The sequence below is a fragment of the Neospora caninum genome, chromosome XII (assembly GCF_000208865.1).
Source record: "Neospora caninum Liverpool complete genome, chromosome XII".
NCBI classification, from domain to species: domain Eukaryota; phylum Apicomplexa; class Conoidasida; order Eucoccidiorida; family Sarcocystidae; genus Neospora; species Neospora caninum.
In genome coordinates, this window is record NC_018398.1 from 3,776,382 (window position 1) to 3,788,625 (window position 12,244).

A 12,244-nucleotide genomic window follows, 5' to 3' on the forward strand; every position below is an offset into this window, starting at 1 on the left:
CGAGAGAGCGCGTGGAATCTGCATGCCTTCCTCTATTCTCCTTGCGGCCTTTTCCCTTTCTGCTCTCTGGTCTTGACCGCCTCGCTCTCTACTCTACTCTCTCCGTTCACGTCGCACTATTTCCTCCTCCTCCGTCCCTTCGTCCGCGTCCCAGTTTCTTCCCTCATCTCCCTCTCCCGTTTCCTCCCGTGTCGCCACGACTGTGTACCCCTCGCGAAGCATTCCGGTCTTCTTTGCCTGCACAGACCACTTCGTGAAGTCCGCGTCCTCTGCGTCGCTCTCTCGGGTGTCCATACACCCGAGCTCGACGGCGGTGTCACGCTCTCGCTGCGCCGCGTCTCTCTCGGCCTCTCTCTCCTCCGCTTCTCTTCGTCTGCTTGCTGCCGCTCGATCTGCGGTGTACGTCCAGTGGAGAAGAAAATACACGACAACCGAGGCAAGCCATGGACCCACGGTTGTGCACACGAGAGCCTGTCCCAGTGCTTCTGCATTCAATTCTTCTTCGCTTCGCGACGCACTCTCACCACCCACGCCGCTGTCGGAAACCGCGCCTTCGGAGACAAACGATGATGGAGACGGCGACGACGAAGAAACCGAGGACGAGGAGGAAGACGAACCGCGCTTTGTCAGGGGTTTCGTGTAGCCAAAGGCCTGCTGCGCTAGCATTCCGACCACGGGCGCCCCCAGAAGAGCTGACCCGACGCTTTCCATCGTCGAAAACTGAACCAAAAAATGTGGAAGAACAGGAGACACACATTTACATGAAGCCTCCCCTAAACGTTCCCGGTCCACATCGGGTGTTTAACCTACACTTCGTCTCCGTTCCCCCTTTCTACCTGCCTCTCCCAGCATTTAACTTTATCCTTCGCTTTCTCCGTATCTTTCTCTCTTTCGTTGTCTCGCCTTCCTAGCCGTCTCTGCTCGTCTCCTCTCTCTCCTCTCTTCTCGACTCCTCTCTCTCCTCTCTTCTCGACTCCTCTCTCTCCTCTCTTCTCTCTGCTCTCGCCTCTTTCTTTCTCTCTCATTCCCTTGCTGGGTGGATGACCTCCTTCGCTCTCTCCTCCATCGCGTTCGCTGTCTCCTTTGCCCCGTTCTCTGCTGGCGCGCGTCCTCACTCCCGAACAAGGCGACGCGTCTTCCACGAGACACGACACGCATGCCCCCCCCCCTCACGGCCCAGCAGCAGGCGAAAAGAAGACGCGTCCCCGCTCCGTTGCGCGCCTTGCACAGCCCGAACACCTCACCAGACTGAAGACGGTAGCGCGGTGTCTGGGCAACACAATCTCCGTCAGGATCGGTCTGTTTACGCCGACGCCAGGCCAGCCCGCCATGAAGCCGATGAGCGTCGACAGGGCGAGAAAAAGCGGGAAGCTGCTGCCGCGTTTCGGCACGCAGGCGAGGACGAGAAACATCAGCAACGCGCGCGTAAGAATCGCCAGCTGCGCAAGCACCGGTCGCCCTTTATTCGGATAGAGCCGGTGCACGGAGTCGCCGAGGCGGCCAACGAACGGCGCGACAAACATCGCGGCGAGCCAGCTAGCGGAGACGGTGAAGGACGCCTGCCAGTCGGCGAGGCCGCAGTACTGGAAAAACATCACGATGAAGTTCAGGGCGCTCCGCGGCATTCCGTTCAGCACGCCCTGCAAAGGAAACGGGTGAACACGCAGAGCGACAACACCCGATGGGAAACCGACCTGCGCGACTCTGCCGACCTCCCCTGCCACGAGAGAAGCGTGCAGATTCAGAGAGAGAATAAAGGCGGAGATACGAGAAAGAAGGCGACAGAAGGACGAAAGAGGTAAAGGCGCAAACAGATAAAAGACGAGCGTCGACGCTGCTCCACACACCTGAGGGATGTCCACACATACAGCTCTTGTACACATACAGTTACGTACATCTACACATGTATATGCACATCTATATATATATATATATGCACATATATGCATGTGGAGATATGTGTGATCGTATAAACAGACCGTTCGGTCGCATCGACTCGCCACAGGGAGACCTCAGGACAGGATGTAGAGCCAGTCTGTCGCCTATATACATGTCTATGTATATACCTGTATATATTTGTATATGTCTGTATATATAGGTATATATATGCATTGGAAAACGCACTTTCAAACATTGCATGTGTTGATGTGGATGGGTGTCTCGCGATAAATTAGGCGGAGAAACGCGCCCTCCGAATATTCACCGTACCAGGAGCAGCATGACTCCAAAGCTTCTGGTGCGAAAAACGTAGCCGAGACTGAGGAGAGTCGCGGCGTGCTTGCGCGCCTTTCCCGTCCAGCTTTCGTCTCCCGTTCGCTCGCCGCAGAGCGCCTTTGGAGAACACAAGTTGGAAGAAGGAAGCATCCAGGAAAGGGCGGCGCCGAAGACGATCGAGAGACAGCCGACGAGCGCGAAGGCGAGACGCCAGCCCTGCGAGGCGCGCGCAAACGAGAGCAGAGAAAATCGAAAAATCGAACGCTCGTGAAAGAAGAGGTCAGAGGTTTGGCGACTGCGCGGCGGCGCTTTACCACACGACGCCACAGAGGACGGCGCAAAAAATAAAATAAAAGAACAGGGGGTCAGAACGGAGGGAGGGGATGAAAAGGAGCGGGAGTGGCCATCGCGTGTGCAGACCAAAAGACAGAAGAGATTTGACAAGACACGAACATACCCGACAGAAAGGAAAGCGCGTCGCGGAGGCCAAAAGACGCAGAAACAGCCCTCTCACGTGTTGCCTCATGCCTCCATTCGTTGTCCCGCTCGTGTCCTCTCTGTTCCGTCTTTTCCCTCTTCTCTCAGCCCTCCCCCCCTCTTTCTACACTTTTCCTGGAGCCCGTATCTCCTCCGCGTTATCCGCTTTTCCCCCTTTTTCCTATCTCGTCGTTTTTGCGCGTACGGCAACACCTGCAAAGGCAGCAGCGGAGAGGCCGGTCGTGAGCATCAAGGCGAGCATTCGGCCAGTGCTTTGGAAGAAACTCATGTTTCCGAACGCAGTTCCACGTTTGTCGCTCGCAACCATCTCGCCGAGAATCTTCTGTGAAATCGGGCCGAGCACGGCCATCAAGACGCCGGAGACGAGCATGAACGGCATTAGCTGCCATTCGTGGGTCAGGAGCGCCAGCAGGAGAGTACATACACCCCATCCGATGCAGGAGACGCGGAGGATGAGAACCTCGCCGTTGCGGCTGCTCTCCCGGTCCGCGGACGAGGCGGGAAGGCGCCGAGACCCGCTGAGAGCGTCGACTGCCAAACCCCAGAGGGGACAGGAGAAGGCGTGGGCGAGTCGTGCGAGCGACGAGGCCCCGCCGAGGACTGTCGGCGAGAAGTTCAGTTGCGCCTCGAGAGCCTTGTAGGCCGCTGGGAGCAACTGGTCGGTCGCGCCGTGGAGAAACGAGTAGAGAAAAGTGCAGAGAACGAACCTGCCCGAGGCGGAGGACGTGGTGACTGGAGGAAGGACCACCTCGGTGAGGGTCCGTGCGGTGTACGTATACCCAGCGAGGCAAGGCGAACAGGCGCCTGGGCAGCGCCGCAGCCGCGAGTTGGCCACTGGCGACGCATCGACCGCCAGAGACTCGTCAGAGTCGGAGAAGTCATCGTCGAAGAGCGTCACTGCGGGGTGGGGGGCGGCGGAGACTCCAGAGGGGAAGAGACTGCGCCCCACCAGGCGGGGCGGAGAGAGGTAGGAAGAGAGAGACACGAGCGACGAGGAGACAGCTGAGGGGTCGACGGGCGGAAGCTCGATCAGCGTGGCGTCCACGCGGCGCTTGTCTGTCGAGAGGCGAGCGGCGCCGAAGGTGGAGGCCGGGGGAGACGACGAGCGCGTCGAAGACGGTGGAGACGAGGAAGGCGCCATGGCGAGGAAGGAGAGAAGCAGAAGGGACAGGAGAAGGGCGAACTCGAGAAAAAGAAGAGAGAGAAAAGAGAGAAGAGAGAGAAAAGAGAGAAGAGAGAGAAGAGTGAGAAGATGGAGACGAGGAACAGGGATGGGAAGGCAACTGGGCGGACGACAGACGAAGAGCCGAGCGGGGTAGAGGCGCGAGCGGGCCTCGGGACCGCAGGCGACGCGAGGAAAGGCGGAGAGACAGAGCAGTCTCAGGAATGAAAAAAAAAGGAAGGGGCGAGAAGAAGGCGCGCGCCGCGAGTGCAGGCGGCGGAGACAGGAGAGACAGAGAGAAAGGGACACGGCGTGCGCGGCACTCAAAGCGAGAGAAGAGGAAGAGGAAAGAGTCGGCGTGAAGTTCTTACTGTGCGATGGTGGACGCGAGAAGGGAGCGACAAACGAGGCACATCGCCATTCTGCTGCAGGGGCTTCGAAAACGGTCAGCCGCCCGCGCGCGACCTCCGTGTAGCTGCATCACCGCGAAACGACGAGAGAAGGACGGAGAGACAGAGAAGGAGAGAGACGGAAAGAAGACAGGAAAAAGAAAGGAGTGAGGCGGGACGGAAACGTGGAGAGAAGGAGCGGCAGGAGCCGCGGAAGGAGACGATAGACAAGGCACGCCCGAGTGCAAGAGATGAAAGGGCAAGCGACGAGCAAACAAAGAGAGGAGAGGAACGGAGAAAGAGCTCTGGTCTTAGACATGGCAGACCGCGGCTTTGGAAGGAAGAGACGAAAAGGCCTGGGTTTGGGTGATGTGCCTCGCGGTGGCTTGGAGAACGGCGGCGACAGCAACGGGTCCGAGACGCCGCCCCCTTTTTTCACTTTCCACCAAAACGGAACAGGTCGGGCCTTCTCTTCCCCCGCCGCTGCTCCCCGCTTCTCCGTCCCATCGACAAAGATTTCCTACTTTTTCCTGTTCCTCCGCCGATAACTCCACACCCAGGCAAACGCTCCGCACGCGAGAACGGTCACTCCTGCGTCACTCTCTGTCTGAGTCCCTCTCCCCCTTGTTCTTGGTCCGTTTTCCCTAAGATATCTTTTCTCTCAGTGATCCCAGTCCTTCGCCTTCTCTCACTTTTCATCGAGTTGAGGACCGCGGCATCGTGGTCCTTGGTCGCTTTCGTCTCTCGATTCCGCAGAAGACATCCGCGCGAAAAGTCGGTTGATCACTGGCTTCACAGCTCGCAGAGCGCGGAGGTGAATTGCATGCATGCGGAAAATCCTAAAAAAGAAGCGAAGGCAACCGGAAGAAGAATCGCAGGCTTTTTCCTCCGCGCGAAATTTGAGGAAAGAACGAGATTTCCGATTTCCTCCCGTCTTCAGCTTTCCTCGCCGTTCGCGCCGAGCCTGCATGTGGCCGCGTCCCCGTCGTCTTTTGCCTTCTCGCTTTTCGTCCTGCGCCCGCTGCGGCGTGCCGAGAAGAAACCTTTTCCTTGACGTTCTCCTGGCGAAAGGGAGAGAACGAACGCGTTTTGCGCAGCCGCTGCGAACCCTTATTATCCTCTGTTCCTCTCCCTCCTGGAGCAGATACTCTCCCGCCGCCCCGCGGTGTACGTACACCTCAAGTCGGCCGCGACCCTCCAACTGTCGCAGCACCAGGGAAGAACGAAGTCATAAGGATATCAGCAGTATCAGCATTTCCTCCACTCTTCTTGCATCTGCGTGCCCTTGAATGCTGCACATGCATGGCCACTGAGTTCGGTGCTGGTCCCCCCCTTCGAGAGGCAAAGTCGCGACTGAGAAAAGGCACCCGTCGTCCGCGCTGCAGTCTCCTGTCCCTGCCTTGACCCTTCCATTTTTCCACTCCCTTTCACCTTCCCGGCCTTTTGCTTCCCTTTCTCGTATCTCCCTTCGCTGCGTCCTATCGTCTAGTCCCTTTTCTGTTCTTCCGCCCGCTGGGGGTTTTCAGCTGTCGCCGTCGCCCTCCGCGCTCCTGTCTCTGCCGCCTTGGGGTACCTCTTCTCTGTCTTTTCGTCTCTCTTTTCCTTTCTCTCTTCGGTTTTCCCTTCTCCCCCTTCCCTCTTTCTCTCTTCTTCTCCTTTTCTTTCTCTCCTAGTCGCTTTTCGGTTCCTTTCCCGAACGCGGTTGCTCTGTCTCCTCGGGATGATGGCGGAGTCTGCATCGTCTCCGGCCTCGACGGCGGCGCCTTCTGCGCCTGCAGGTGCTCAGCAGGACCAAGTTCGCTGCGAGGGCTGCGGAAATCTGGTGAAGCCCGAGCTTCTCTGCCCGACATGCGTCCAGCTGGGCATCCAGGGGAGTTATTTCTGCTCTCAGGGCTGCTTTAAGGAGAACTGGAAGAAACACAAAGACGTCCACGCCGTCTTCAAACTCCTCCAAAAAAACCATGAGCAACAAAGCCCTACAGGCACCGACCTCGCGAAATATGATCCGAACGACAGAAACGCGTGGCGCAACGATGCGCATCTCAGGTAGACCCACAAAGATTGTCTAAACATCAGCTATTCTTAAGAAACAGATCTCACTGCCTGTCTGCATGCAGTTCGACTATCGCTGCGCTAACCGACGCTCAGAACATGACTGCTGGGGCTGTTGGCGTGTGGCGCATGCCCTCCTCACCGCGTGCGACTCTTTGTTTCTCCCGCCAGGTCTACGTTGTCATTCAATAAATAAATTCGAAATCATATACATCTGCGTGCACACACGTTTGAATTTGAGGGGTCAGGGCGGGTCGCGGTGTGAGGCGGTGCGTGCGAGCGAGATGGCGATGCGTGCGGCTCCAGCCTTCTCCTGTCTCTTCGCCGTTCTGTCAACGCGACGCTCCCAGGTCTTCTCGTGCCGCGCCTGGAGAAGCCTCGTCCCTGCGGCGTCCATGCACGAGGCCTCGAGAGGGTTTTGTTTTGTTCCCAGTCTTCCACCGTGTTTCTCCGGCTGCGAGCAAAATGTGGTGTGGCGAAAGGGGCGTTGACATCCCAGAGCGCAGCACGCGATCCTCGCCTTTTCGGGCTGCTTCGGCGCCACGTCTGCATCTTCTCTTTGTTCGCTCGCCTCAGGAACTTCCTCTCCTTCTCCTTCACGGGGACTTTGCGGCCTTGGCCGATCGTCCAGTGCATGCGAACTGTCCCCGCCCACATCCAGCAGCCCGACTACGCGCGCTCCGGCGTCCCGCAGTCAGAAGTCGACTCCCGGAGGAAGAGCAACGTCCACGTGCACTCCGAGGAGGAAATTCAGGTGAGGTGTACAGACAGCGGAAACCGGCAGCGGTGTGGGGCGGACCTGCAAGATGCGTCCATCGTCTCTCTGCAATCCGTCTGGAGCTGTAGAGGACGTCAGACTCTCGGGTAGCTTTTCGTTGGTTCGATTGCTTTCTCTCCGTCCTTTTCCTTTCTTCGTCTGCCTCTCCGTCGCCTTCTCTGCGTTTTAGCCTGGTTCTCTGTCTGTTTTTTCCCTTGCGGTTTAGTCAGCTTTTGCGTTCGGGCCTCGATGACCACGTCCTTCGATTTGTCGGCGTTGTGCCCGCGATTTCAAGTCTGGCTTCTCTTTTTCTGTGTCTCTGAACGTTCCTCATCGGCTCTGTCTTCTCCTTCTCCCTCTCGCCTTTTTGCCGACTCCCCTTTTCCGTGTACGTGGTTTCCTCGATCTCCTCGAATCCTCTCTCCGCTTCCTCTCTGCGTCTCAGCGTTTGCGCGAGACGTGCCTCTTAGGCCGACGCGCACTCGACTACGCGCACAGCCTGGTGAAACCCGGTGTCACTACGGAGGAAATCGACGAGAAGGTCCACGCATTCATCGTCGAGAACGGCGCGTATCCTTCACCGCTGAATTACCAACAATTTCCAAAGTCGTGCTGCACGTCGGTCAACGAGGTTATCTGCCACGGCATCCCAGACTTCCGGTAAGGCAGTTTTCTGCTTTCTCTCTCCTCACGCGTGTCTGCATCTACGTCGATATGTCTTTATAATGGGCGAGATAGGTTCACGTGCGTACCCATACACAACGCTTCACGGCTATAAACAAATATACCCTTGTATGGATCGAGACACTTGGCTTTTTGTTTCTCGCCTTGCTCGGTGTAGACCTTTTCGTTTACGTAAAATGCATGACACCTTTATGTATATGCAGGTGACCACAAAGCGTTCTTGCGGGCTTTGCGATTTAGGCTGAGATGCCAGCTTGTGTGCTTCTCTGCCACGGAAAATTCCGCAAGACATGTATATGTATATATGCACGCATATAACTATATATATATATATATATATATATCTGGATCTCCAGATGTATATGCATATGTGCAGAGAGCGTGTATCTTTATATACCTCTATGGAGAGACCCTATCTCAATATACAAAACCCGACGTATGCGTATATATCTGTGCATCTTTCTTTATATTTTGCCGATGCTCTGAGGCCGGAGAGACGGAGGTTTCGGAGAGTATGGGCATCGGATCGCGTTCGCATCCCCGTTGTCTTTTCAGACCTCTCCAGGACGGGGACATTGTGAACGTCGACATCACCGTTTACTTTAAGGGCATGCATGGCGACTTAAATGAAACCTACTTCGTCGGAGAAAAAGTCGATGAAGACAGCAAACGCCTCGTCAAAGGCGCCTACGAGTGTCTCATGGAGGCGGTGAAGCAGGTGCGGGACACCACGCGACGCGAATAGGCTCTTCTCGCCGGTGTATGTACACCTCACCAGAGCCATTCTGCGTCCTATCGTGTCCACGTTTGCCTGTTGGTCGAGCGTCGCCCGCTTCTTTCCTCTCGTCGTGTTTCTTTCTCTCCTGTCTCGAGTCTCACGTTTTCCATGCGTTATCGATTCCCGCCTTTTCCGTTCGCGACTTTTCCCCGCTTGTGTTTTCCCCGCAGTGCCGGCCGGGTATGATGTACCGCGAAGTGGGGCGGATTGTTTCCGACGTCGCTGACAAATACAAGTAAGATTCAAGGGAAAAAGGCGACCCCACTGTGTGGCTCGATTCAGCCTTAGTTAGGAGTTAACCAAGTAATAAATTCCATTCAAGTGTGTACACGTTTTAATCGCTTTGACGGTCACGTCCGTGCCTCCTTTTTTCAACTAATATAGTATGTATTGCTAAACTTGTGGCTGAGGCGCCGAGTGGAGTTAGCGCCTATCGCATCTACACACCGAATGCTGCTTTGTCGAGATTTCACTTCACGCCGAAATGCTCTCTCGCCATCTCTGTTTAGCTCCGTTTGTTTCGTTTTCCCCCCTTTTCCCTTCTATCGATATACCGCTCTCTCCGCTTCTTTCTCTGGCGACGCCTCCTCGATCGCCGGCTATGCGGTGGATGTCTTAGATTCTGTATCGCCTGCCTCTCGAGCCCCGGAAGGAACTGCTGAGTTGGTTCTATGTTCATTCTCAAACCCAACAGTCACACTGGCGGATTTGTCTTCTAAAGATACGTTCGGAGTCTTAAGTCGTTCAAATATGGATCGAGAATCATTCGAACGCCTGCTCGATTTTTCTCCCGTCCTCGTCTGCTTTCAATCTTTTTCCCCTGTTCAATTACCTCAGCTTGTCGGTGGTTCGCTCCTACTGCGGTCACGGTATCGGGGAGTTGTTTCACACGACGCCAAATGTTCCGCACTACAGAAAAAACAAAGCAGTAAGTCACCCGTCTCTCCTCTCCATTCGCGACAATGGCCTTGCTCCTTGGTGGCGCGCTCGCCGTCTTCCACTCTATCTATCTCGCCCTCTATCTATCTTCCCTTCTATCTATCTCCCCCTCTATCTATCGTCGCCTCTATCTATCTCCCCCTCTATCTATCTTCCCTTCTATCTATCTCCCCCTCTATCTATCTTCCCCGCTCTGGCTCGTTCTCGCTCTCCGCCTTGTTCTCGCTCTCCGGCGCATCGGGTCTGAATAGCCAGAACGGCTCCTGAGGTGTTCCTGTCTCTTCTCCTTCCGTCTTTCTTTGCATGTTTTGTTCCCTTGTCTTTGCGGTATGGCCAGATCGGGGTGATGAAGCCTGGACACGTCTTTACGATAGAGCCGATGATCAACTTGGGCAAGTCTGGAGACGTTTTATGGCCGGATAACTGGACTGCATGCACCGTCGACGGCCAGCGGTCGGCGCAGTTCGAGCACACGCTTCTCGTCACAGAAGAGGGAGTGGAAATCCTCACAAAGAGACTTCCCTCGTCGCCATCCCTTGACTTCGACACCGCAGGCTACGATCATCCTTAGAAGAGGGTTGGCGGAACAACAACGAGACGACTGCCGAGAAGACACTTCGCGGGCGGGGGAGAATGAAACCACAACGCCAGACCAGAATCGAAAGAGAAGTATCGCACAGTCACGCGGTGGAAGACGTGGGAACGCAAGACGTGCAGACACATCAGGAAAAGGAAAAGAAGACGTTAGAGACTGTGAATCTATTTATATAAACTGCGATTAGTATACCCGTATCCACATACATCCATATGTATGTATATATATAAATGAGTTTTTCACTATGTATGTATATATATATATATATATATATGTATATATATGTATATATATGTATATATATGTATATATATGCGTCCTTATGTGTGAAGCGGTAGATATTGGAGGGAGTTTAGGGCCCACGCATGTGTTGGCTTTTTGCTCAATCCGGGGAGGACTCTTTTTGTGGAAAAAGGAAGAAACGGAGAGTGCCGGAACCAGGACGAGACCCGTCATTCACGTGGGAAAACCGCAGCGAATATCTCTCTTGCCAGTCAGACATATTCATCCATTTCCATATATATTTCTCTATATTCCTGTATGTATGCATATATATATATATATATATTTATATGCGCAAGGCAGTTCCCTTTTCGAAGCGCGGCGGGATGTGGCGAAACGCCATAATGCTACGAGGAGATTTTGTGTGCGTTTTTCCATGACCCGACTAGACGGGAGATGCAGAGAGTGCTTGCGTGTGTGCCTCTGTCAACGGCTGTGGAGCCTCTCCGTCTCCTCTCTCGTGTCTTCCGTGCACGCTCTCTTCGCCAGTCGACAAGATTTCGGCAGATCTTCCAACTTTCCGCCGGTGGATCGGGCGGAGCTCAACGTGCTCTGGATACGCGTCCAGTCGCTCTCGCGCCGCGCGGTGTATGCACGGCCAGCGCGCAGTCTCTGTCGAAAAAGGAGAGAGCGCGGAAAGCGACAGCAAGCGGGTGCGGTCTTTTCGCCTGTCCCTTTGTCGTCCTCCCTCTCGCAGATCCAGGTTCGCAACGCCAGTCAGACAACTACTGAATCTCCTCAGAAGTCGCTCAGAACCAATCCTGTCTCACGTTTCGATCTTAATGGCCGTGTTCACCGGATTCGAATCGGACATATAGACAGGCCAGCGGGACACACAACCCTAAACGGAGGCGAGGATCCAGGCTGGGAAGGCCCCAGGGAAAGGCGGCGGGGGGGGATGGGGGCTGAGTGGGAGAGCCCGTTTTAAATACATTTGTGGCAGCTACCCCTCAGTGCATTTCGAGAACCAGCGAGATTGAGAATTTCGACGAACAGTTCACAACGAACCACATTCTTTCGACAATCTGGCAACGTTAGCGAGTCCGAACGGGGACGAGAGAGCAAGGAAAGAGGAGCGCAGAACACCAAGACCGGAAGCGCGGCAAAAGGCTGACGAGAAGGACGGAAACAGAACCTGCGAAACACGCACCTTGACATTCATCCGGATCCCACATCGACAGCACCTCCTGGAAAACCTGTTTTTAGTCGGGTTCAAAACGTTCACGGAACGGAGAACGGAGCCCGTAAGAAGGCGGGAAAACTGCATTCTGAACAAGAAGTGCATTGGCTGCGTGGCCCGTGGACGACGCTGCGGTGTGGACATGCTCAAAAGATGGAAAAGGAAACGAAACGAACAGAGTCACAGCCATGCGGAGCAACCAAGAGAACGCAGGAGTTGAAAAAGAGCCGGTCGCCTTCGCTCCGTTCTCCCGTCGCTCTCTCTCTGGCTCAGCTTCGCCGCTCTGGAAGTCCACCTCTCTCTCTTCCTTTCTCTCTGTCGTTCGTTCTCCCTTTCCTTCTCTCTGCTGGATCCTTGTCGCATTTGTGTGGTTCTCGGAGTCGGGAGAAGCGCATGGCTAAGAGGTGCGTGAGTTGCCTGAGATTTCTTATCTGTCGAGTCGCATTCTTTCCTCCGGTCGCCTGTCTCTTCCTTCTCGCTCCGCGCGGCGTTTCCGCTCCTCGAGAGCGACATTGCTGTCCAGAGCTTCGATCAGTCGCTTCAGCTGGCTGTGCCGGAGTTGGCCGATTGCCGTCCAGTCGACTTTCTTCTCCGTTTCGCGCGCCTTCCGCTTTGCCCAGTACAGTTCTTTTCTTCTTCGCAAGACTAAGTAGCTGCCGCCTTCGCCTCGCGTGACGCGCTTTACTCGTCGCTGGTTCTCGCGAATCCGCCGAA

The 12,244-nt window shown here is 55.3% G+C and overlaps 2 protein-coding genes across 2 annotated transcripts; one reads left to right on the forward strand and one right to left on the reverse strand.

The window, feature by feature from the left end:
* Positions 1 to 93: 93 nt before the first annotated feature.
* Positions 94 to 3,853, reverse strand: NCLIV_064980 (putative membrane transporter PFB0275w; the record flags this gene model as incomplete). Its single annotated transcript, XM_003886049.1, has 4 exons — positions 94 to 720; positions 1,245 to 1,640; positions 2,209 to 2,430; positions 2,897 to 3,853. 4 exons carry the CDS (start codon positions 3,851 to 3,853, stop codon positions 94 to 96), a joined length of 2,202 nt encoding a protein of 733 aa, XP_003886098.1.
* Positions 3,854 to 5,983: 2,130 nt separating this feature from the next.
* On the forward strand, positions 5,984 to 10,044 carry NCLIV_064990 (putative methionine aminopeptidase; the record flags this gene model as incomplete). The annotated part of the gene is made up of 7 exons (XM_003886050.1): positions 5,984 to 6,309; positions 6,892 to 7,069; positions 7,518 to 7,732; positions 8,312 to 8,474; positions 8,705 to 8,769; positions 9,372 to 9,462; positions 9,811 to 10,044. The coding sequence occupies 7 exons, from the start codon at positions 5,984 to 5,986 to the stop codon at positions 10,042 to 10,044; spliced, it is 1,272 nt and encodes a 423-aa protein (XP_003886099.1).
* Between the last annotated feature and the right edge of the window lie 2,200 nt (positions 10,045 to 12,244).